General features: G+C 55.8%; 1 protein-coding gene across 3 annotated transcripts; it reads left to right on the top strand.

Moving 5' to 3' along the window:
* Positions 1 to 498: 498 nt before the first annotated feature.
* Positions 499 to 25469, top strand: LHX6 (LIM homeobox 6). Of its 3 annotated transcripts, XM_047700803.1 has the most exons (10): positions 503 to 800; positions 1965 to 2036; positions 2429 to 2611; positions 2927 to 3048; positions 11804 to 12024; positions 14704 to 14804; positions 15027 to 15122; positions 15336 to 15510; positions 18782 to 18885; positions 23249 to 25469. In XM_047700803.1, exons 1-10 carry the CDS (start codon positions 717 to 719, stop codon positions 23267 to 23269), a joined length of 1179 nt encoding a protein of 392 aa, XP_047556759.1. In that variant the 5' UTR covers positions 503 to 716; the 3' UTR covers positions 23270 to 25469. The 3 variants fall into 3 exon arrangements, with proteins under 3 accessions (XP_047556761.1, XP_047556759.1, XP_047556760.1); XM_047700804.1 differs by lacking the exon at positions 1965 to 2036; XM_047700805.1 differs by lacking the exons at positions 18782 to 18885; positions 23249 to 25469 and having other exon boundaries at positions 499 to 800; positions 14619 to 14804; positions 15336 to 15504.
* Positions 25470 to 25758: the final 289 nt, after the last annotated feature.

The following is a 25758-nucleotide window of genomic DNA, read 5'->3' as shown; positions in this document are numbered from 1 at the left end:
GCATCAGTACGTACACAGATGTACCAGGAGTGGAACTACATCAACATAGTATAATGTGTGACTTCCTATGGACTCCATCTCCGCCCGAAGTGGGACCATGGGTCCCTCTTGTACCTGCAGTGGGGCTGTGCCTAAGGGCCGTGGGTACCCCCGGAGGGAGGGGCGGTAGTGAGAGCTGAGTGGAAGTTGGTGGGGTGGGGGGGTGCTGATGCCTTTGTATGTCAGCTGTCTGAGTCTGTGTCAGCAGCTCTGAGATTCTGTGTGTCTATATGTCTGTGTGTGTCTCTGGGTCGCTGCCTCGCTGTGTGTGTCTCGCTCTGCCTTGGCGGGGAGGGGATTGGTCACGCATGACTCATCTTGAACCGAGCGGGGCTCCAGCGGCAGGGCGGCCGCCACCGCAGCTGGAGGGGGAGGAGGACAAGGAGGTGGGAGAGGAGGAGGAGGACTACCAGGAGGGGGAGGAGGAGGAGAAGGAGGGGGCGGGGGCCTCTCCAAGTTTGTCGGGACCTTCTTCCGAGGCAGCGGCGGCAGCAGCCAGGGAGGACGGGGCTGCGCGCGGGCCGGGGGCGGGGGCTGGGGCCGGGCCTGGGGCGGCGGGGCCGGCGCCTCCGCTCTCCTCCAGCTCCTGCATCAGCCTCTGCTCCCGCTGCGGCCGTGGCCCCTCTCCACGCGGCTCTCCGCGCTGCGTGCCCGCCGAGCCCGCCGCTCCCCGGCCCATGTACTGGAAGCATGAGAACGCCGCCCCGGCGCTGCCCGAGGGCTGCCGGCTGCCGGCCGAGGGCGGCTCCGCCACCGACCAGGTGAGGGAGCGAGCGAGTGGGTGAGCTGCCCGGACCACCGTCGGGCAGGGGCCGGGACCCCGCAGGGCCTGGCCGGGCGGTGGGCGGCCGCGGGGAGGAGGGCTTCTGGGGTGCGCCTGTGAGTGTGTGTATGTGAGTGTGTGAGCGCGCGCGAGCGCGGAGGGGGGGGGGGTCGCGGAAAGCGGGAACACATTATGCAAATGTTGGAGGAATTTCTCAAAAAGCGATTTAGCAAAGACACAGGCGAATCAAGAGGAGGCGAGGCGGGTATTGTCCGTCTGAATAGGCGCTGATAGCGCCGATGCGCCGGGGGTTGTGCTGGCGCAACGCTGAGAATCCCGACGCGGGGCCGGTCCCGGGCGCGCCGAGGGGCTGGAGGGTGCTTTTTTCCTCTTCTTGGACGCCTCTGTTTTCTCTTTTTGGTACCATTTCCCCCCGGACTTCGCCCCCATTTTGCTCGGGGTTTCCCTCGGACTGGCCCTCGAAAGGCGCCTGAATTCGTGTCAATATCGCCGCATCAATTTCGCAGCGCGCGCTGGGCTGGCGGGCTGATGCTCCCAGCGCTCGGGGTTTTATTTTCCTCAAACGCCCCCCCACACACCCATCTCCTTTTTCTTTTCTTTCTTTCTTTCTTTCTCTCTTTTCTCCTTTTTGCATTTTGTGTCGAGAGGAGGAGAAGGGAGCGAGGAAGGGGGGGTGGAGGGAGAAAAAATTCGATTTTTAATTACTACCATTAAAAAATCAAATTTGCAATTCTTTGGGCGGCCTGATGGATCTCACTGATTGACAGTTGGAATTGACACTCTGGCTACCTCTTATCTTGGGCATTCACGACAATTTCTAATTGCAGGTAGTTTGTGTGTGTGCGCGTGTTTTTTTTCCCCCTCAGAGGCTTGGATTGCAAGGGAACTAAGCGATTACTTCAAGAGCCACGGGTTAAGTGCAGGGAGAGGGGGAGAGAGAGGGAAAAAATCCAATCCAAATTCAAATTGCTTCATTAGAGAGACACCGCTTTTGTGGGGAAGGGCTTTAAATGCCCACTACAAAGTTAAGACTCATTGTTCCGCGCCGGTTTATATAACAGGCGCAGGGAGGCGCTGGGCTCAGGCTGCGCGGAGCCAGTTCTGCAGCCGCCGCCGCCTGAGTTCCCTCCCCCTCCCCCAGGTGATGGCCCAGCCAGGGTCCGGCTGCAAAGCGACCACCCGCTGCCTTGAAGGGACTGCGCCGCCCGCCATGGTGAGTTCGTTCGGTCCTGCCTTCGCTCCCCGGTACGCGGGCTGGCGGGCCCTGGGGACCTTGACTGGCTTTCCGGCCCCGAACCGCTGCCCATGCGCCGGGGGACTAAGGGAAGGCGCCGCCCCTCTCCGAGCCTCTGCTTTCTGGCCGGAAATGTAGACTTTAACCGTCCCCAGCACCCAGAACACGAGGGCTAAAAGTTGGGGCTGTCCCTTCCTCTCCAATAGGCCCTTCCATTCCTATCCTGTAGTCCATGGAACGGCGTCTGGGGAGAATTTCGTTGTCAGTTGATGCGCTGGGGCCCCAGATTTGTCTCCGAGGCAGCCGCAACGCTGGGCACCCGACTGGGCGCTCAGCTCAGCGCGCGGTTCTCCCTCTCTCCCCGACTGCAGGCTCAGTCGGACGCCGAGGCCCTGGCAGGCGCTCTGGACAAGGACGAAGGCCGGGCCTCCCCCTGTACACCCAGCACGCCGTCTGTCTGCTCACCGCCTTCTGCCGCTTCCTCCGTGCCGTCCGCCGGCAAGAACATCTGCTCCAGCTGCGGCCTTGAGATCCTGGACCGGTATCTGCTCAAGGTGAGACGGGGCGGGGTGTTGCGTGTCTGTTGGCGGGGTGTGGGTTGCATCCCTGAGGACCACAACGCCGGCGCAGGTCTATTAAGTTCTTAAGACTGCGCGTCTTTGGGCAAATCTTAGGGTTTCTCGGCACCCCCGGGTTTCCGTCTGAAAAATGGGAAGAGTGTAATTCTACCTTCCTAAGCTTCCTCGTCACAGAAGAAAAGTGGAGAAGTCATACACACCTTCAGACCTCCAGCTACAGTATCTGCAAATAGGGCCGGGCCTGAAAAGAGGCCCGCTCTGAGCCGTCCCCCACCTCCGCCCCCTCCCCAGGTCAACAACCTCATCTGGCACGTGCGGTGCCTCGAGTGCTCCGTGTGTCGCACGTCGCTGAGGCAGCAGAACAGCTGCTACATCAAGAACAAGGAGATCTTCTGCAAGATGGACTACTTCAGGTAGGCTGCGGCCGCTGGGCCAGCAGTGTCGCTGCAGGCAGCCCCCCGCACCCCACGGCGCGCGCGGAGAACACCCTGGCGGCGCGCGGTCTCCGGAGCCGCCGAAGCCCAGACCCCGAGTGCACTCCCTGCGCGCCGCGCTGGCTCAATCAGCCCTCTCTCCGCGCCCGGAACGAGGAGCTCCAGGCCGCGCGCGGGTGCCGGGACAGGTCCGGCCCGCCACCCGTCTCCGGTTCCTGCGGCCCACTGGGTTTTGGTCGCGTCTTTGGCCCCGTCTCGGGGCTTACCGAGTGTCTGGCTCCAGTTCCGACGGTCGAGCTCTGACGTCCTGGGCTCTGGCCCCAACTCGCTCCGATCCCAGCCGAGATCCGCCTGCATCTCCAGGGCGCTCCAGCTCTGGGTTCCAACCCCACTCGGACTCCAGCCGCGCAGGCGTCTCTCCCCGCCGTCCCAGAGCTGGGCTGCAGTCTCCTGCTCTGCCCTGGACTCCTCCGTGGGTCTAGGTCTGGTCCGGCCCCAAGCACTAGCCTCGCAGCTCTCCGATCCTGTCCGTTATCCAAACGCTTCGTCCTAAGCCCCAACCTTTCCGGCTCCGCCTCAACTAAGACCCCGGCGTCGCTCGCGTGTCGCATCGCCGAGTCGGGGGACCTGCCCGGGTGCGGGGGCGCCTGTTTCAGTCTCCGTTCCGCGGTCGTTTTGGTCCCGGGCTTCAGCCGCTGCCGGGTCCAGGCTCTGACTCTGAGCCGCCGCCTGGACAGGAAGGGGGAGAGTCGGGCCCAGCAACCGGCGCCCCGAATAGGATTACGGTGGGCTGGGCTCTCCGCGCCGCAGAGCCGCGGCCCTGCCCCAGGCTCACCCTCCCCGCGCGCCGCCGAGTCTTCGCCGCTGGCGTGAGCCCGGCTCCTAACCGCGCGCTCAGGCCTGACCTGGTCACGGGGTCGAGGTCATTGCGAGGTCAGGGGCACAGCAGCCACTGGCCTGATCCTAGCGGGAAGCGTGAACCTGACGTGAGGCCTGGCCACCGGGCCTACAGAGTCCGGAAGACGGGAGTGGGACTGGTTCTTGGGAGGGATGCTTGTTCCCAAGGGCTTTGTCCGGAAGTGGAGAAAGCTACTCCCCTAGAAAGACCGCGTAGCCCACAGACACCCTTCCCATCCTTGCCTCTGCAGAGGTCATGGCTTCAGTCTTACTAGAAAGACCCCTGGCTCAGAAGGCCCCTGAGAGTCAAGGAAATTGGTGGTAAGGTAATGCCCGCTCCCTTAGCTCTGGCTTTGAGTCTCCTGGCCATTGGAAAGAGAGGATCTTGAGACTAGGGCGAGGTCTGCAGTGTTTGGGGCTGTAGTACTCTGGGGAAACCACAGGAAACATGGTTTCAAAAGTGGATTCTTCTTCTGTGTATGGATGTGAAAGGTTGTGCACCTGGGATGTGCATGGGGGGGGGCAGGGCGTGTCTGCCTCCCAGGACCCAGGACTCAGCATGCAAGGGGTGTCTCTGTGTCTGTATTGTCTGCATCAGAGCAGTGGCACTGGAGGAATGTGTCCCTGAACAAGGTCAAGGCTATGAAGGCAGTGTGTGTACTCCTTTATGATGAGTATTTGTCTTTTAGTTTATGTGTGAGCGTCAAGAGCGTGTGTCTCCATGTGAATGTTGGGACTTGGTGTGTGTATATGTGTGTATGTGTGCCTGTGGGCAAGGTAGTGGAGACAAGATTAGGTCTGGACAGGGACCCAGAGGTGGCAGGGCGAGAATTCTGAAATCCTGTCATTCCTCCTCCACTTCTCCTTTGAGGGAACATTCCTGTCGAAGGCCTTCACCCTGGCATTGAGGAGCCAAGGGTGTGATGTGAACATGGATTTGTGGATGTGGACTGCCACATGTGTGCGTCGCAGGAGGTTATCGGCGCCTAGTGGGTATGTCTTTCTCCACTGTCCCATCTGACTATTGGCTGGCCAGAGCAGGAAATGGAGGTTGGAGTCCCGGTCTTCACCTCCCCGCTCTATGCCTGCCTTCATTTGGTTAAAAACAAAACAAAGCAAACAAACAAACCAAAATTCAGGCCAGTTGCTGTTTTAGGGCTCATTGGGCTCATCAGCTAGCCAGGGACAGGGCTTCAGACTGAGGAACCCAGCAGGATGATATCTGGTCGGCCTCCTTCTGCAGAGTAAGGCAGGGCTCAATCCCTCTCCTGGCCCTCTGGGTGACGAGTGGACCTGGTAGCCTCCTCCCTGTTTCTCCAGCCTCAACTCATGCCCACACTGGACCAAGCCTCCTTGGCTGCGGTGCTTTGCTAGACCTTCAAGGATTAGTCAAAATTTAGATCCTGATTCCACTGTTCGGAGCTTCACTGGCTCTGGAGTCCCCCTTCCTACTGCAGTGGGGTTGAGGATGGGGGGGGTAGCTGTTGTGGGGACAAGCAGTAATTGAGCTCTACCAGGCCAATGCTGAATCACTGTGTGACCTTGGCCGAGTGACTACATCTCTCTACCCTCAGTGTCCTACTTCCAGGGTTGTCTGTCTGAGCTGCCAAGGAGGCCAGTGTAGGGAGGAAGGCTCATTAGAGTCTCCCTAAGTGGCAGGTGCTATGGATGTCTCCATTGTCACCATTGTCACCCCTGGTAGAGTGGATGCTGGGCACAATCCTCTGATGGCATTTCCTCTGGCAGTTTGAGGAGCAGGATTTGCCTGGAGAGATGGGGGCAGGTCATTTCTAGGCAGCAGGTTCTGAGCGCTAATCCTTTTCCAGGGACAAAAGCCCTGAAAGCAAAACTAAAGCAGATTTTTGGTTAAGAAAATGGGATAAAAGCTCCCATTGGCTGGAACGAGGAAAGAATTGTGGGCTCTCTTGATCATGTCTACGCCAGCCAGGTCTCCCTGCAGGCAGAACCCATCCCTGGCAACCCCACCTGTAATAAAAATAATAAAACCCACAAGAAGGGAAAGAAAAAGCCACGGAGCGCCAGGCAGGGACACTGTCGGCTCTCAGCAGCAGCCCAGGCTCTGGGTGGCTGCTGCAAAGGAGCTTTTCCTGGGGAAAGCATGAATGGTGACGTGGGAGGCAGAGTTTGCCCTCAGGAGCTGGGGCTCAGGGAGAGGCCATGCACTGAGTTTCTCTAGCCCTCTGTTTCCTGAAGCCCAAGGTCAAGGGTCTGGTGGGATATGGACTGGAGCATTCTGCTCTAGGGGAGGCCAAGATCTCCCAGTAAGGCAGGGAGAGGAAGGAAGTGGCTGAGACCTCATGGACGGGGCACCAGAGGGCTTCCATGGTCCTCTGGGCTCAGGTCTTATCCTTCAGGGAAGGGTTTCTCCTCTGTTCCATCCCTCTTCTTGCCCCTCTTTGATACCATCCTGTAGATCCACAGTCTCCCTTGGCAGAGCCTGGTGTTGGTGGCACAGGAATTAGAAGTTAGGAAGGCCCTCCAAACTCACCAGGGAGGGAGGCTGCAGAGCATGGAGGGGATACCTTAGGCAAGACTGCTCGGCCTCTCTGCTTCAGTTTCTCCAACTCTCCTTCCAAGGAGGGACCTCACCAGCCCTGGTGGGTTTAGCCAGATTCGTGGTAACCTGGTAACCTGGTAACTCACTCCCTGAGTCCTAGCAGACCGCCAGGGAAAATCTGATATTGCTTTTAACTTCTTCATTTTTGGGGGGGGTTAAGACCATTTTTCTTTCTATTTTCTTCCAAGAAGTGAAGAAAAGTCCTGGGAGTGGGGTGGGGACAGTGTTCCTTTCTGGGCCATTCAGATCTCCACTGCCCTCAGCAACCACAGCCTCAGACAGCTTCCTCCCACCCACTGACCTGCCACTGCTGCCCCCCAAAACAGGGGCATGTACTGATCTGCAGTGCCTCCTCCTTCAGCCCCCACCAAGCATCATGCCCATTGTGTGATTGGGGAGACGGAGGCCCTGGGGGAGAAGAATGTGGAGCCCAGGGTCACTCAGTGAGAGAGTGTAAGAGGGGCTGGGCAGGGGTGAGGCTACTGCTCCCCAGGATCTATAGAGCTTTTCTAAAGCCAGGAACCACGTTAACTCTGGCAGGCTCCATCTCATTGAATCCTCAGGTCCACCCTGTGATTATTGCATTGTCCTAATCCCCACATTATAGGAGGGAAAACTGAGGTCCTCAGAGGGGAGGTTGCGCAGCTAGTAAGTGGCAGAACCTGGGTGATCCCCAAGGCCATCCCTGTGTCTAAACACTCAGGACTGTTCTTTTATAGGTGAGATTATGTCAGCAGAAGCTCTCTACAAGGAGAGGTCATGGAATGGCAAAATCCCCTCTCCCCAGGCTCTGAGATTCCCTGCCCACTTTCATTGGCTTCACACAAGGATCACCAGCTGTGTGCTCTGGTGTGGGGCTCTTCCTGGGTGGGCCCTGGGAGCACGGGGACAGGAGTGACCTCCTCAGAGACTGTGACTAGATCAACTTTGCCATGATCAGGTCACCATGGTCCCTGGCCCTCTTGCCTCCTGCCTGTTGGAGTGGGGAATAAAGGGTTAACTGCTGCTCCTGGCGTTGAGCCGGGTGGGGTTCAGAAAGTGTCCTGGGCTGGGCCACGGGGCAGCCAGCTGAAGTTCCTGTCCCCTGCTTGGCCCATGTGACTTAGGGCAAGCCCTCAGCCTTCTCTGGCCTTCCAGCTAGAGCCCAAGCTCCAACCTCGGGCTCCAGTGGGAGAACCCCACCCCCTCCCCCAGAGCGACGGTCCCCAGGGAGGCTCGAGCTGGGAAGCGGCCCCCCACCGTGGTGGAGAGCGGCCCAGCGGCAGCCAGCTGTTGGGGGACAGATGTAGGGGGAGCGGAGAGAGGAGTTCTGGGGAGGGGCCTCGGGCCGGGACCTCCGAGGCGCAGGGCATTTTAACCTCATAATTGCTGGTTCTGCTTTTTCTGGCTTCTTCTAAGAGTTTGCCTAGGAAGGAAGGAACAGAGGGAATAGAAAAGGCTCCTCCTCCACTCCATCTTGCTGTCCTCTTAGAATCTCTCTAAGGCCATCCAGTGAGTGTTCTGAACTCAAAATACCTGAATTCTGGTTTGAGTTTCCGCACCACACTCTCCAACTTCCTAACTAACATTGGCCTTCCCATTCGGAGCTTCGGTTTAGCTTCGGTTATCTTAATAAGGCGGAAAGGAGTCGTAGTGAAACTCCGAAAGGCTCTTTCGTTGAGGCTCATTCATCCAACAAATAATGGCTGAGCACCAACTCGGTATCCAGAGGAAGTGGGCCGGGAGAGTGAGCTTAACCTGGCCAAGGGCGCACAGCTCTGCACAACCAGGAGTACCTAGATGTCTCTGTTCCCTACTCAGGGAAGAGAGGGTAAGGAGATGTATTATGGCACCCCACTCCTTTCAGCAGCTGCCAGTATGCGCAGCGTCTGCCGGACTCCTCTCCACGCCCAAAGCGTGTCTGTCCTTTGCGCCTTTACCCCACGGCGCGCGCCGGGATCCAGGGAGGGGCGCGCACAAGGCTGGGGGCGGAGGGGCGGTAGCCGCGCCCCCTAATCCCTTTGGCGCTCCCTTCGCAGCTCCCGAACACCCCATTCTTGAAGTTTCGTTGTCTCGCCGCCGATTTCGCTGCTTCCGGAATCCCGCGGCTCGGGCCTCGCAGCCCGCCTGGGAAGGAGTCTATCGGTTTGTCAGAGAACCTCGATCCGTAAGCCTCCTCGTGCCCCCTTGTTTGTGCCACTGACCCCTGCCCTGGGTGGAGGATACGTTTCAGGAGCGGCCCTCAAACTCATCCAAAACTGTATAATGACCCTCTCACTCCCATCCAAGGACCCATCGCGAAGGCGATTTCGTTGACTGGGAAGAATCACGGCGAGCGCGGGGAGATCCTAGGGCTGGGACAGCTTTTATCATTTGGGGTGACGCGTGGAGGGTGGGAAAGTTGGTGAGAGCTCACTCGCGGGGTCCGCTGGGGAGCAAGGAATGTAAGACGTACAGCGTAGGCGCAGAAGGCGCCGGCGGATCGGCAGTGTGGAGCAGAAAGATCGGGGTGCGCGGGGTGTCTTGGACTCATCTCTGGCAAAGGACAAGGAATCTCGCACAGCCGCGCGCGAGGATCCGGGGTCGTGTGCTCTGGCGCAGCTCACGGGTCGTGGCCCACGGAGACCACAGGTTGGAGACGCAGTCGCTCTCATGTGGCCTCTGAAAGGCCGGGACCTTTCCCTCCCCGGCTCTCCCCTCTCCCAGGGAAGGCCCTCCCCGCCTCCCCGAATCCGCTGGGCCTCAGGCCCTACGCACGGGACTTTCTGAGACCCGTGGCTGGGAGCCGGGACTCGCGACCGGGTCAAACCAGGCCCGTTTCCAGTTAATACACCTGGGATCCATCCCTAATCATCTCTCGCCCAACTGCTTACGCAGGTTCGAGGTTCCTTTTTGCACTTCAGAGTGGACCTCAACCCCGAGCCCCACGCTCTTTGTGGTCTTGGGCAAGTCACTTGTCCGCTCTGAACCTCCGATTCCACGTGTGCAAAATGGGTGCCAGAGTCTCCACCTCACGCGGCTTGCGTTGCGCCCCGGGATCCTGGATCGCTCTACTTGCTCTGCCCTCGGCTGGTCGCTGTCTCCCAAGGCCAATACGTACTCCTAATCCGCGTACTGGCAGTCCGTCGCAGAACTCCGGGCCCTTCGGTGAGAGTAGGCAGGGGTGGGCGAAGCGGTTTCCTCTCCCCTTTACTGAGGGATTGGGAAAGAAACCGCGGGCTGTGCTAGGCGGTCCCCTGGGGAAGCCGAGTTTCCGAGGTCCGGAACCGCCTCAGTTTAGGGGGCGGTTCACCCAGCAGAGGCGCGCAGCGCAACCCGAATGAGTAAACCGCGCCGCCAGCCACAGGGTTCCCTTACTCTCCGGGTCAGGGACAGTTGCGTTGGAGTTACGTCTGGAGTTGGGGCGGGCCGAGGCTTCCTCGCTCCCGCACTCAGTTTAACCCAAGACCGTTTATTCAATTGACAGTTGCTTGCCTTTGCCAAGGCAGGCGAGGCTGTAACCAGAGCGCATTTGCTCGGCTGGTTTCTGCACATTCACAGGCAATTCTGAGTGCTCCTCTGGGTGGAAGTGTGCCGGCCCTGGGGACACAGAGGCAGATCTTGGTCCTCTCCCAGGAATACAGGGAGTGGGCGAGAAAGCCGAAGAATCCGACATTTACAAACCCGCCTGACCAACTCTGCTAGCCTGGTGCTGGAACTGGGGGACTCTTCAGGGAGAGGGTGTACGAAGAGCACTGTCTGTGCAAAGGCTTGGGCTGGGGAAGGAGCTTCAGAGGAGGCCATAGAGAACTGGCACTGACCTTCCATCAGGGCTGCCTGGGACTCCTGCTTGGGTGTGGGGTGGGGAAAGTGAGAGAGGAGATGAGTCTAAGAGGCTGTGGTCTGCTGGGCTTTGTGAACGCCAAGGATCTTGGACCAGATCCGGAGGGTAGAGTGGAGTCACCAAAGGATTTTAAGCAGGGCAGAACAGGATTCACTGCGCATGCTGGAAACTTCGCTGTGGCCACTGTGTGGAGGAATGGTTGTTGGCCCCTGGTAGAGCTGGCAACAGGCAGAGCAGGGCAGATTCTGGCCTAGGAGGGCAGTTGTGGCACTGCACCTGGATCCCAAAGATACGTAGGAAAAAGAACCAGCAAAGCCAGGTGATTGGTTAGATGTGGGGTTGAGGAGAGGGAGGGGTGCATGGTTTAGGTTTCTGAGCTTGAGGAGCTGGATGAATGGTGGCTTCATTCCCTGAAATAGAGTGCACACCAGAGGAAACTTGAGGGTTGGGACAGGGTCACGGGACGAGTCATCTACTTAACGAACAAACCTTCCCTGGGGTTCAGGGGTCAGGTCTTGCGCTGACTTCTAGGACAGGGTAAACCTGTTGCTGCTTCCTGGAGGGGCTGCTGCTTCCTGGAGGGGCTCCAAGGCCGCTAGTGGAGGCAGGAATACCCAAACAGCCGCACTACACAAACAGCCGCACTACACAAACAGCCGCACTACACGGCAGGGGGTGGGTGGGTGGGGGGAGATGGGGAAAAGGCCCAATATGAAAGGCTTAAGGGGGAGGGGACATTTGATCTGGGCCTTTTGTTTGTTTGTTTGTTTGTTTGATTTGGGACTGGCTGGTACTTAATAGCCCGCAGAGTATTAAGCAATAGCCTCTGCAGTGTCACCTAGCTCAGCTCGGGGCAGGAAAAGTGAGAACTCAGAGGGTTAAACACTTCGCTCAAAGGCACAAAGCCAGCAAGTGTATATCTGTCTATGCTTCCAAGAAACTGAGTATCTCTACTACTGGCGTACAGTTTATTCATCTTGGGTTTCTACCCTTGCGAGCTGTGTGACGTGCAAGTTACTCTAACTCTCTGGTCCCCATTTTCCTCATCTGCAAAATGAAGATTAACTGGGATAATCAACATAAAACACTTAGAATCTTGCTGGGCACATGGTAAGTGCTCAAAACCTTGCATGTTACTATGTTATTATATTTTCCCTAACATGATATATTTTAATGAACAGATTAGTTACATACAAATGTAAGGGATCATTATAGAAAACTTGGAAAACTCGGAAAAGCACCAAGAAGAAAGTAAAAACCACCCACCAGCTCACCTTCACCGTGAAGGTGCACTGGTGTCTGCAGGGGTGTGAAATACAGGGCAGATCCAGGCAAAGGGAAATTTGGGTGAGCAAAGGCCAGGAGGCAGGGTGCTGGCGGGCCAGTGGGATTTGGAGGGGAAAGGGGGAGCCTGTCTGAGCCTCGCCACCCCCCTTTCCTGTCCCGGTGTCCCGCAGCCGATTTGGGACCAAGTGTGCACGGTGCGGTCGACAGATCTATGCCAGCGACTGGGTGCGGCGGGCACGTGGCAATGCCTACCATCTGGCCTGCTTTGCTTGCTTTTCGTGCAAGCGCCAGCTGTCCACGGGCGAGGAGTTTGGCCTGGTCGAGGAGAAGGTGCTGTGCCGCATCCACTACGACACCATGATCGAGAACCTCAAGAGGGCCGCGGAGAACGGTACCCAACCCGCCCCACCCAGCACCTTGCCATACCTCTGTGCCCAGCCCTCTCCCACCCCACCCCAGCACCACAGGAACTGACCACACTCCTCTAGGAGCAGGCGTCCGATTCACCACCTGGAGGCTGCCCACAGAGCATGCGCTTTTGGCTCCACTGTTTGCTTGGGCGTAGGAAGTCACAGTCTACCTCTGCAACTGTTTTCTCATCTGTAAAATGGAGCTAATGATAAGACAGACCCCTTATCAAAGATGGCTAGGAGACACTCAAGGGAGCTCTAGAGATGATTCTCATAATGTGGTAGCCTGCTCCACCTTTGGCCAGCTCTGGTTGGCCTGAGGACTCGTCCCCTCCTGCTGCCTGGACCTGGCCATGGGCCAGTCCTGGAGAGATGATTCCACTCTGTTCTCCCAACTGCTGTGCCAGCAGCTCCAAGCCAGAGGTTTGCGGGTGGGGGTTTCATCCTGGACTGCAAAGAAAAAGACTTTGAGTCTGGAGATGTGAGCTCTGTTTTGCTTCTGGGAAATGTGTGAAGCTTTCTTCTCTGGGCGTCAGTCTCCCCATCTGTGCAAGATACTCTGTCAATGAGAAAGATCCCTTGTGTCTCCCTAAGACACATAGGCTAGCAGACAGGGTCCACATCTTCCAGGGACTGTGAGGGCTGAGTCACAGGGGGGTTGGTGGTTACAAAGGGGTGGGAATAGAGGTTGGGCTGAGGGCAGAGTCAGGGATCCTTTCCATCATTTTCCTGTCTGGGTCTTTGGAAGTTGCTAATTCTCCGTAATGTGGATTATTTTGTATAATCCTTACAAAAACCCTAAGAAGTAGCTGATGTGTCCCCATTTTACAGACGAGGAAACAGGCAGAGGTTATCTGCAGTATGGATTTGCCAAAGGTTACACATTAGCAGGCTGGCTTGACTCCAAAGCCCAGGCTTTTAACCACCATAGCACATCACCCCATTCCCAAGCTCCAGGAACCCTTAATTAGACCTCATTAAACAAGGGAGGCTGCTGGGATGTGGCTGTCCCTATAAGTGTTATGTTCCCATTGAGAAAATGGCACATCAATCCTTGTCCTGCCTGCTCTCCTAGGGGACATTAATACCACAAAGTGTCTCTTCCATCCTCAGGGCCTCTCGGGAGGTGTATGGACCACCATGCCTCAGTTGCTAGCCTGGGAACTTGTCAGGAATTTCTAGGGTGTTCCAGACCATGGCCACACCAAGGCCATCACTTTCTCCTGCCGGGATCAGGACTAAAAGTGGCCTATGTGGGAAGCAAGTGAGGCTGGGGTTGTATGAAGTTACCTGCCATAGTGGCCAAGTCAGCAGTGGCACTGGGATGGAATCCCAGGAGTCAGGGCTCCCCCTATACCATGGTCCATCAGTGACCTCCTTCCTATCTGGACCAATCAGGACTGCCCCTAGCCACACCCTTGCTAGTTACAACTCTTGCTCTCACCTCTGTGCCACTCCAGACACTTAACCATGTAGGGCAGCTTGAAGGCTTGGGGCCTTAGATCTCCTTTACTGACCAGCCCTCAGTTTCGATACTGTTTTACTCTTTATTTATTACATTTTAAATTTTAAGTAGGCTCCATGCCTAAGGTGGGGTTTGAACTCAAGACCCCAGAGATTAAGAGTCACATGCTCTTTCAACTGAGCCAGCCAGGCACCCCTCTGCTGTTTTTACTTTTAAGCTTAAACACACATCCTTCCATCTTAGAACACTTAGAAAAGATGGTTAAGCAAAAAGAAGAAGATAAAGATCACTCTAAACGTTACCACCTCTCATATTTTAGTATCTATCTTCCCAGATTTTTTTTCTCTGTATATATGGTGGCATGTTGGTTTGGTTTCCCCCCCAACATAGTGTTTTCATAATTTTAAAAAAAAATTACACTAATTGTGAACAGTGGTGGAATTACTGGTGATTTGGTTTTCTTCTTTGTGCTTATCTGAATTTTCTAAGTTTTTGATAAGAAGTCTGTATTACCTAGAAAAATGAGGTATTAAAAATAAAATGGGAATGTATTTAGTGTGATTGTGAAAGTCATAGAACTGGAAAGAGAATGGCTAACGTATGCTCCAGTTAATAAAATTAAACGTTAGAGAAATAAAGCGACCTATGATTGCTGTAAAAACCTCAGCAGTTACAGGAATATTGAAAGTAGTGTCTCCATTAGATGCATAAATGCGAGCACCTTGGTGTGTATCCTTTCAACCTTTTTGCTTCCATATATTTTACAAAATTAGAATCACAGTTCTGTAACCTGCTCGCATCTTACCTCCACCAGCCTTTGGTTTCCCCAGTTCAGCTAAGAGGGAGTCCAGTCTGGGCCACTAGGGTCTGTCAGCTGTAAGCTACTAGCTGAGAAAGGTCCTGGGTCAGGACTTTCTTCTCTTTGAGTCTCGGTTTCTTTCCTCTGCTGTAAAATGGGGCCGTGAGCCAGACACAAAGGACACACCGAAAGAGCAGCGTGTGGTACTTAGAGAACGCTCAGAAATGACAGCCCCTTTTCTAAAGACAGAGCTCAGGGACTAGGGCTCTGGGAACCCCGCTCCCAGCCAACTCCACTCCTGACCCTTCCAGGGACCAGCTGCCCCCACCCCCGTCCTTTCCAGGATGCCACTAGAAGAGATGGGGACGCGTGGTCAGCCACTTCTGTCACCCCCAGGGAACGGCCTCACGCTGGAGGGGGCAGTGCCCTCGGAACAGGACAGTCAGCCCAAACCGGCCAAGCGCGCGCGGACATCCTTCACCGCCGAGCAGTTGCAGGTACCCCGGCGGGCCGCGAGGGGCCGAAGGTGGGGGCGGGCCCTAGAGGTAGGCGGGGCCGAGAAGGCCTCTGGCTCCGCCCCTTCTGCCCGGACCCGCTGGTGGTGGGGAGGGGCCGTAGCTGTCTGGGGCGTGGCCTCCGGGCCGGATCCTCTCTGATTGGGCCGGGGTCTGGGAGACCTCCGCGCGTTCCTGCCTCACTGCCCCTTTTGCTCCCCGCAGGTTATGCAGGCGCAGTTCGCGCAGGACAACAACCCCGACGCACAGACGCTGCAGAAGCTGGCGGACATGACGGGCCTCAGCCGGAGGGTCATCCAGGTGGGGCCGAGGGAGGGCGGGGCCTTGGGGGCGGGGGCGAGGCCTAGGGGCCCGGGGCGGGCCTACCAGCGTGTGCCGGGCTAGCCAGCCACAGGCCCGGGCGCACGTGGCCGCCCTTACGCAGGAGGCGACGAAGCAGTCCCGCGTGGTGTCTCCCAGCGGCGCGTCCGACCCTTTTCCGAGAGGCTGAGGCTGCTGAGGCTGTCGTTCCAGGTGTGGTTTCAAAACTGCCGGGCGCGTCATAAAAAGCACACACCACAGCATCCCGTGCCGCCCTCCGGGGCGCCGCCGTCCCGCCTCCCTTCCGCCCTGTCCGAGGACATCCACTACTCCCCGTTCAGCAGCCCGGAGCGGGCGCGCATGGTCACCCTGCACGGCTACATTGAGAGTAAGTGACCGCACCACCAAGGCTGCTGGGTCTGCGGCGGGGGGCACGCGCAGCAGCGCGCGGGAGGCGGAGACGTGGGGAGGACTTTCGGAGCCTGGTGGGTGAAGACGTCGGGTCTGCAGTCCCTCGGACCTAGGGGTTGGAGAGAGGGGCTAAGGTGCCGGTCTTTGCCTTAGGGAGACGGGACCCTTTGTAGAGAAAAGCCATTTGGCCACTCAAAAAATACTTTCCAAGTACCCACTGTGTGTGCCAGCGCCCAGGGACTAGGGAGAGAACAGAATGGGGAAAGCCTTTGCGTTTTGGTGGAACCTGCGTTTTGGTGGGAGAGAGAACGTGGCACGATAACCAGATAGATGAGAGCATGGTTTTAATCCTGATGATTGCTGTAGGAAAGGAGCTGGACGCAAGCTTGCGGAGATGCCTCCTCTCAGCAAGCGGAGACTGGCAGGATGGATAGGAATTAGTGAGACACAAGGAGAGGGGAAGTAGAAGTGCCCAGCAGCAGAGGAGCTGAATGCAGGCAGGCCATAACCCAGAAAGCACTGTGGCATGGGTGCTTTTGGGGTTGCAGAAGGCAGCCAGTGTGGCAGGAGTATCCAGAGCTAGGAGGCTGAGGGCAAATGACCTACCCTCCTTGAATCTCAGTATCCTCAGCTGCAAACTGGGACATTAATAATGCCTATTTCACAGGGTTGTGAGAATCCACTCATGTGTTCACAAACTACTCTCTGAGTGCCTTCTGTCCTAAGCACTGGAATACAACGGAGAACAAAACAGACCCAAATCTATGTGCTCTTGGGGTTCACATTCCAGAGTGGGACGTGGGTGGAAAGACAATCAGCTAATAAAGGAGGGAGGAGATGGCATGTCAGTGGGGACTGGAGATGCCATGGGGATGATGGGACGGGTCTGGTGGAGTGACCTTTGAGCAGGAACCTGGAGGAGAGAGGGAAGTGGCCTTGTGAATTTCTGGGGGAATGGACGTTCTCTATGTCTGCTAACAAGCAGGTGCTTATTACGGCTCTTCGTTCCCTTTGAACTTGTTTGTTTCCTCAAAGCTGGGTGTGACCAGAAAAATAGAAGTGGCCACAACATACCCACAAACATAAATCCTCCCTTCTCCGGCTCCAAGTAAAAGGGAAAGAGAACAGGGAGTATCAGAGAGAGAGCCCTGCTGTTCACTGAGCCCCTGCCATGGGCCAGACACTATACTAAGCATGTGTGTAAGCATTAGCTATCACTGTCTCATTGCACAGATGAGGAAACCCAGGGTCCTCAGTAATGGGAGCCAGTATTCCTTAATGGTTGATTGTGGGCTTTAGGGTGAGACTGTTGGGCTTCTGATCCCAGCCGTGCCACTCACTAGCTGTGGGACATCAGGCAAGCTTCTTAGCTTCCCTGAAAACCAATTTCCTCATCTGTAAAAATGAGGATGATAAGAAGGCTTCTCTCAGAGCATCAGATAAGATCGCTGACGTCAAGTCTCCAGCATTCAGTCCATGGGGGGAAGTCCTAGCTGCTCTCCTAGTGGTGGTGGTGGCGGTCCTGGCTGACACAGCTGGGGGTGCGGAATCCTGCCTCTGGCACCAGGCAGCCAGTTGGAAACCATGTCTCTTTGCACTGTGTCATTTCTGAACCATCTGCTCCGGAGGAGGGACTTTTCTTCCTTTCTTTTCTAAACAATGATTTATGTTCAGGTTGCACAGAGTCCACAGAACTATCTAGATCATCTGTTAAAGGCACCAAGGACCTCCTTGGAAGTGGGGCCATGGCATCCAGAGTCAGGCCCCGGGACTCCCCTCACAGACTTCGTCAGTGAAGGCTAGATATGTCTTGGATGCTCAGAGAAGGGGCTGAGGGTGCCATCTCCTTTTTACTTTGAGATGAAACCCAGCATAGGGCTGGAAGTGTCAAGGGTGTTTGGACCTGTCACCTGTTGCTGCAGGACACCTCAGGAGTTTGCTTGGAAGTTAACAAAAGTCACACAATTCTGAGTTCCCTGGGGCCTCCGAGCTTGGAAGCTGATAAAAAGCTTTGGAACCAGACCCCAGAAAGATGCACATACACACATAGTTTTCAGTGTAATCCCAGACTGTTCATGGACTTCTAGAATGCCCCAGGATAAGAATCCCCAATCTTGGGGTGCCTGGGTGGCTCAGTGGGTGAAAGCCTCTGCCTTCAGCTTGGGTCGTGATCCCAGGGTCCTCAGCAAGAAGCCCGCTTCCCTCTCTCTCTCTCTCTCTCTCTGCCTGCCTCTCTGCCTACTTGTGATCTCTGTCTGCCAAATAAATAAATAAAATCTTAAAAAAAAAAAAGAATCCCCAATCTTATACAGTTGCTTTATTCTACTGATGAGGGAACTGTAGCTCAGAGAGGCACAGTGACTTGTCCTAAGTTACATATTAATTATAAGTTTCTGTACTGTACAGGGCTCTGCCCTGGGACCACGTGACCAGAGAGAAAGAAGGGTAGGGACGAGAGAAGCCACGGACTTCTCCCCTGTGGTGGTAAAGCCCTGAAACATGAGAGATTTGGGTCAAATACAAGGATGGAATTTCCCCCACCATTTTAGATGTTGGAATAAGGTACAGAGATTCACACAACTGATATTCAGCGAGTACCTGCTAGGTGTTAGGCCTCATTCCAGGTGCTGGAAATCCATAAAGATCTAGAGTCTGGAAAACAGACAAAAATTCTGGCCCTCATTACAGCTTGTATTCTAGTTGGCAAAGACAGACGATGACAAGTCAACAGTAAAAATGTACTGCAAGTCAGATGATGGCAAGTGCGAAGGAGGAAAAATAAAGCTGGGAAGGAGGCCAGGGAGGGTAGGGGTGAGTGTTGTTGGTGTTGGGCTGCAGTTATAAATAGGGTGGCCAGGGACAGCATCATTAAGGTGACATACAAGTGGAGGGTCCTCTAGGAGGTATAGGGTAAAGCCTGAGTGATACCTGGGAGATAAGAAGGGAGAGGACATTAAGAGAGGAGACTGGTAATGGGGTAGAGCTTGGTATGTCGGTGTTGAATTACATATTAGTTTAGGAGTGTTTGTCAGTGAGCTGGACAGTTATCACATAGCACTTAAAAGACTGTAAAGCTTTTTACACCAAGCATTACAACCAACTCTGTTGAAGTTTTGCCCAAGGCCACGCACAGCCAGTACACGGTGAAAGTGAAACTGGTCCCAGGGCACCAGCTTGCTGAGCATGGGGTGCACGGGCTTGTGCGTGGAGGCTGCGGGATGGGCTCCAAGGCGTCCTCTCGTCCACAGGTCAGGTACAGTGCGGGCAGGTGCACTGCCGGCTGCCTTACACCGCACCTCCCGTCCACCTCAAAGCCGACATGGATGGGCCGCTCTCCAACCGGGGTGAGAAGGTAAATGGAGCCAGGCTGGGTGTGGTGGGGGAGAGTTGTCCGGCCAGGGATAGGTTTCTGGCAGGCACCACGCCACTCCGTGGCAGACCCCCTCTGCCCGGAATCCTTCAGCCCCCACCTGGCCCCCAAAGCAGGCACTTGAGCCGCGTGTTCTATGGGCCCAGCCCCTCCACAGGCCTCCTTCTAGGCCTCCACCAATACTTGGCCTCTTTTTTTTTTTTTTTTCCAGATTTGTGAATTTAGTTACTTTGCTCACATTTTGTGGTTCCAGGAAAGGCTTCTGTGACACACCAGTCTGCATTCCACCCTGCCACCTATTCTTTCTCCTTCCTCACTTTTATCCCAGTCTGTTGAGTGGGCGCCCGTATCAGGGGGGAGCCCTGGGATAACAGGGCAGCAGGGGACTTTGGTCAGCTGGCAGGGCCTCCTTTGTGGAAGCGGGATCTCTGGTTATCTCAAGCATCAGGTCTGAACATCCAGAAGGCTGCTTAGACATCCCCCAGGCCAGTGGCCTGAAAGCTTTGTTTCTAAGCACCGGAACCTTTAAAAAAAAAATTTTTTTTCCAGAACCCATAAAACAGATAAAAGTAGGTAGAGCTGCTCTAGATGAAACCACAGTGTGTATAGGACCCCACTTCCCTCTCTGTGCTGAGACGCCTCTCTGTGAGCCTAGCAGGCCTCTGTCCTAGGACAGCCCCTCGTTTTAGGAGTGGGGAAATTGAGGCACAGCTTGCTGCCCGTCCCAGAACCTGGATGGGAACCTGTGTATTCCCCCTCATCCACTCCACTAACATTTGCTATGTACTGACTGTGCTCGGGAGCCCGCGTCAGTGGCCAGGAACACAGAGGTGAGGAGAGCAGGGTTCCCACTCTGTGGGGGCCACAGGCTGGAGGAGGAGACATGGCAGAAGCACTACAGTGTGAGGAAACTGATGGGGTAGCCCAGGGAGCTGGAGAGTCGGGGCCCAGCTCAGGAGAAGCACGAGGAGGAGTCTCTGGAGGAGGGCAATGTCTGTGCTCAGGCCTGAAGGCTGAGCCAGAGTTCATCAGGGAGAGCACGAGCCACCCTGGCTCTTGGGGAGCGCTGAGCAGTTCAACGTCGCTGGGGCACAGGCTTGAGAGGAGCAGTGCAAGGAGGGGGGACTCAGGGCTGCAAGGCGGAGGAGTCTGTACTTTATCCTGGGGCGCGGGGAGGCCCTGGAGGCTTCTTTTTGAATTTTATTTTACTTATTTTATTTATTTGCTTTTAAGGATTTTATTTTTTTAAGTCATCTCTATACCCAGCACAGGGCTCGAACTCACAACCCTGAGATCAAGGGTCTCACGCTTTACCCACTGAGCCAGCCTGGGACCCTTGTTTTATTTTATTTTGTGTTATTTTATTTTATTTTTCTAGTTTTATTGAATGGAGGCCTCTTCTGGAGACATTGCTTTAGCAGGCTCAGGGAGGCAGGGAGCCCCAGGAGTCAGCAGGTGTGGTGGGCCAGGAAGACTGGGCCAGTTCCTTCCAGCTGGAAGGGCCTCCAGGGACCTTCCAGGCCAGCAGAGCCCAGCCTTGGCGTGCCTCAGAATCACCTGGGAAGCTTGTACAGAAGCAGATTCCCCAGCCTCCCCTCTATAGAGTCTGCTGGGGAGGCCTGGAGTGGGGAGCCACTCCCGCAGGGCACCTCTGCTAATCCTGAATGAGCCCCTGCTGGGTGCCCGGCTGTGTGCTGGGCGCCATGGGGCCGGGATATGGTGCGGACAACCTGGTGGCGCAGGTGGACTGAGAAGTAAACAGCAGCGTGCAGTACAAAAGCCCACAGATCGGGGGGGGGGGGGGGGGGCGGGGGAGTGCGTCCCAGGAACACCCCCCAAGATTGCCCCACTCCCAGCAAGAGCTGATGTTGTTCCAGCAAAGCCTCCACTCCCAGCACGTGCTTTCCGTACTTTGATTGATGTTTGTGGTTATGGGGATGGCCATACTCAAGGTAAAGATAAAGAGACTGAGGCTCAGAGCAGCAGCTCACCAGTGCCACACCATGAGTGTGGGTAGAGCTGGCCTTCATCCCAGGACTGCCCGCCTTGGAGCTGCCACTCTCCTCTGAGGGGCACTTGTCCTGTCACTTGGCACAGGGCCAGAAGAGGCACGCTGGCACTGTCCCTGTCCTCAAGGAGCATGTGGCTCAGAGCAGGAGGTGAGCAGGGTGATAGAGCAATTGAAGTGAGGGATGAACATGGCCTTGGAAGATCCAGAAGAAGGGGCCCTGAGCTCTCAGGGAGAAGCAGGGAATGGCAAGAAGGGTGTTCCATGTCAAGAGAAGAGCATGTGCAAAGGTCCAGAGGCAGAGAGGAGCCTGGGTCTGAGGGACCATGGGGTGATTAACATGACCGAGGCCCAATGAGGTGGCAGGGGTCACACCATGAAGAGCCTGGACCATGGAGCGAGGGGCTTAGGCTCTATCTGCAGCACAGGGGGGAGCCTCAGAAATGTTTCAGGCTGGGCTCAGCACTTGGAGCCGAGCCTTGTCTCCTGGTTACTCAGCTAAGCTTGTGGTTACGTCTGGTTCAGTCTGAAGAATGAGCCAGGCTCGGGTCTGAAAGCTTTTGCTGGAGAAGGTTTCTGGCCCCTGGGTTTGGCTGCCTAGCAAGAGTTTTCTCCCCAACATCACATCCAGCAGCTTTGCAAAGAAAAAAAAAAAAAAAAGTCTCTCCCTCCTTCATGACCTCCCACCTTCTCACTGTCAATTCTTCCTGCCAGCTCCTGGGGACCTTTTCTGTCCACCTCTTGCCAAACCCACGAGACCCGGTGGGCGGTGTGTGATCAGTCCAAGAGTGTATGGACTTTCTCCCAAATCCCTCCAGGCTTGTGTGGCCGAGTCGCGAGGAGACTCAGTACCCCCCACGGCAGGCTCAGAACCCACTCAGCACCAGCCCTGGTGTGGCCAGGAGGACAGCGCTCTGAGCATTGGCAGGGAGCACCCCCTGACTCTGCCACATCGTCATTTGGCTACATGTGCCTGAGAGTTTCCAGAACTGCCTTTCTCCTTGGTCATGTCCCCTGATTCCACAGTTCCAGAGCTTGGAAAGCCCTTAGAAATCAGGGCCATCTTATCATGGATTAGACGGAGAGACTGAGGCCTGCAGAGGGTAGGGTCTTACCTGAGAGGGTGGGGTCTTACCTCTCCTGAGAAAGCTTCTCTCGGTAAGGGACCAAAGCCAGGCCTCCCAGTGGTCAGAGAAGAGCACTGCCCGGGCTGGGGGAGACAGTGTGTGAGTGCTGGTGTCAGGCTGACTCTGAATCCACAGTCCGCTTCTCTGAGCCCCCATTCCCATGCCCACAGGAGGGGGATAATAACAGTTGCCACCACCGAAGGCTGTTGCTGTGAGTCAGTGCAGCGACGCGTGGGAAGCGTTGAGCACAGCCCGTGGGCCACAGAACAGGCGGGTTATCATGATTCTGCTACAGACACCGTCACCGTTACTTCCTGCAGCTCCTCTTCATAGTAAACACTCTGGGCAAGGGACGTTCCCGATCCGAAAATGGAACAGCCAAATGGCCATGCCTGCTGGATGTCCCCGGTTCACCCTGACAATGTCACTGTGACGAGGCACCTCCCGCCGACCAGCCGGCCCATAATCCTTGACCTGCCTTGCAGGGAGCTGGCTGTGCACAGGAGTGGGGGTGCAGGGACAATGAGAGGTCAGGCCGGTGCTTGAGGTGGAAGAGGGTGAGGGAAAGGGGCAGGCGTGTCATACCCACGTGTGTCAGGTACCTCACTGCCTTTGGGCTTCATGAAGATCCAGTGAAGTGCTCGGCCCATTGCCCGGGGCGTGGTGAGCGTCTGCGACAACTGTCCCCGTGGCTCGCAGAGGCAGAGGCGATGTGTTACAACGCAGAGAGCTTGGTCTTGGGCCAGGCCTGGGTCCACCTCTTTCTTGTTGTGGGATCCTGGGCATACTGATTTTCACCTCTCTGGACCTCAGCACGCTCTCTGTGAAATGGGCATAATCGGGGGGCACCCTCACAGGGCTGAGGCTTTCATCCCATAACATAAGTGAGGCCCTTCCCACAGTGCTGGGCACCGGACACAGTGCCCCGCAGACACGTCTTGCTGCTCTCTGATCTCACTGAAGCCTCCTCCTTCCGAGAGAGAGCTTTTGTCACCCCTGCTCTCCAGATGAGGAAACAGGCTCAGAGAGGTGCAGTGAGTGGCCCAGGGTCTCACAGCAAATAAGTATTGGAGCTAGGATTTGAACCCAGATCCGGGCCCTGAGCAACCCGCATTCTCTATGTGTTTGAGGACCTCTGGGGGGGTGGGGTGGGCGACGCCCGGTGGGGCAGGGCCCGGACTCAGCCGCCTCCCACACCCTCCTCTTGCAGGTCATCCTTTTTCAGTACTGACGCCGCGGGCCCTGGTGCCTCTGTCCGCGGGCACCCCACCGCCACCCCGCAGCCGCTGAAAGCCGGTATCCGAGCCACTGCCAGGGATCCACCTGCTCCGTACCCACCGTCCCCCGCCTTCCTGACCGCCACCAGCCGGGCCCTGGGGCCTGGCCTTCCCTCCTCCTGATGACATCCAGAACCTGCCAAGAGCACTTGCAGGGTCCTCCTCTGGGAAGGCAGAGCTCCCTGAAATCTGGAATCAGGGTGAAAACAACTGGCCTGTTTTTCCATCTAGACAGGAGTCATCTTCAACTTCAGCTGATTTCAATAGCAAAAGGCCAAATCGAATCGTGCAACGCCAACAGCCTTCTAATTTACAGGTTTTCTTTCTTCCCGTATTGGCCTTTCTTTACTACTTCCTTGCAACCATCTCTGAATTCTGAATAGCCGACAACCCCCAATGTTATCCACTCTGTTGCTTTTGTCTGGAAAACTCTACAGTGTTTGTGGGATGTCCCCAAAGGAAAGCTATGTTCTAATTTTATCATTTCCATCTGTCTGGTTATGTCAAGTTAATTCAGAGAGAGAAGAGACACTGACCAACACTGAGAGGCCCAACAGGGCAGAGATGGAGGCCTGCCCAGACCAAGAGGTGGGGGATAGGCTGGGGCTGGGGGTGCAGCTGGGACTCCCACCGGAGAAGGCTATGGCTCGCTGGGCTGGTGGGGGGAGGCATTGGCTATTTTAAGGAGACGAAAGAGAAGATGTGGGGTGTGTCTGTGGGGGGAGACTCTGTTCCTACCTAGTTATCCAGCATATATAGAGGAGACGTGGCGGAGATGGTGTTTGATACGCATAATGGCATTTCTGAACGCTTATGCAGGGTAGCATTGGTGGCCACTTGCTGACTCCTGATAGGGTTGGTTGGGCCACGTCTTCCTTGGAGGAGCCATCATGGATGGGGAGCTGGAGAAACAGAGTCCAGGGAAATGGCAGTAGGGATGCTCATTCTGGACCCAGGTCTGAGTAGGGAGAGGGTACATGCTGCATAGTGAGTGTGCCAAGCCCAGGATTCCAGGGGGGCATGTGGGGGGCTTCCCCACCAGCCCTTCACGGAGCCAGTCCCACCCCCTCAGGAAAGCGGAGGCCAGACACAGCTGTGCTCACATCCACCCTATTCTGCTGCAACTCTTCCACCCCAAACAAAAGGGCTTGGGCTGCACAAGACCATGATTTATGTTTTCAGGGGACGCCCATTTGTCCCAAGCGTATCCTGTAATTTCAGAATTACTTGGTGTCCTGATGCATTTCCCACCAGAGGCTGCTAGTAAGCCTGTTCTAGCCCAAGTCCTCCCTCCCGCTTTGGTTAGCCCGATGCATTGCTTCTGGAAGGAGACTCTAGGATGGGGAGTGCATGTTCACGGCATGCAGGCATCTGCTGTCCCCACTTTCACCTGTGGTAGACATCGCTGATGGATTGTATCACTCTCGGAGTCTGGATCAGGTTTCGGAATCCAAAGGCTAGAAGTTGGCGCTTAAAACGAAAACTTATATGCCTTTCTTGCTCTCTGGGACCTGGAGGAGGGCGAGGCATGGGTGTAGCCCAAGAAGGGAACGGGCTTCCTTTCCCTTCCAAAGGCAGTTCCGGGGGACTCAGGGCCAAGAGAGGGTAGCACCAGAACGTGGTCAGTGCAGCTCTGTTGAGAGCTCATCCAATGAGTGGCATGTACTGGCCCTGTGCAGGGTGCCAGTGATCGTAAGAGGAGCTGGGGCCCAATCCCTGGTGACTGGGGAGCTCTCCTGCTTCCTTTGATTTTTGCTTCTGATGATTGAAGCCCCAAGCACAGCCATGTGGTACACATGTGGCCACGGCCAAGTGGGCAACCAAACCCTGCCTGGGGGTCACCCAGTACCCACTCTGCCTTGAGCCTCCCTCCAGGGTCTGTTCCTTGCGTGGATCACGTGGTTGTAGCACATTGCCATTCAGACATGTCTCCACTAGCCTGTTAGAGCAGCCTGGGAACGCACAGGCCACCAAGACTATTTATTTAAATACAAAACAGAGGGAGAAAACACACACACGGAAAAAAAATTGTAAGCACTTTTTTTTTGTAAAACCAATGTCTGTTTTGTTACCTACCTTTCATGTTGTGCTTTGTAAATGTCCTATTTGTGTAATAAATAAAGTTAATGCAAGTAGAAGTGCGGGCACTTAAATCCAGAACACGATGGGATTCCGTTTCTTTCCTGCTCTCCCCTTAAGGACTCCGGCCCCCGGGGGCACCTGGGTGGCTCAGTGGGTTAAAGCCTCTGACTTCAGCTCAGGTCATGATCCTAGGGTTAGGGTCCTAGGGTCTTGGGATCGAGCCCCGCATTGGGCTCTCTGCTCAGCGGGGAGCCTGCTTCCCTTCCTCCTCTTTCTCTGTCTGCCTCTCTGCCTACTTGTGATCTCTTTTTGTCAAATAAATAAAATCTTTAAAAAAAAAAAAAAAAAAGGACTCCGGGCC

The sequence above is a fragment of the Lutra lutra genome, chromosome 13, assembly GCF_902655055.1.
Source record: "Lutra lutra chromosome 13, mLutLut1.2, whole genome shotgun sequence".
In the NCBI taxonomy this organism is placed as follows: Eukaryota; Metazoa; Chordata; class Mammalia; order Carnivora; family Mustelidae; genus Lutra; species Lutra lutra.
This window is presented reverse-complemented; position numbering and strand designations above follow the sequence as displayed.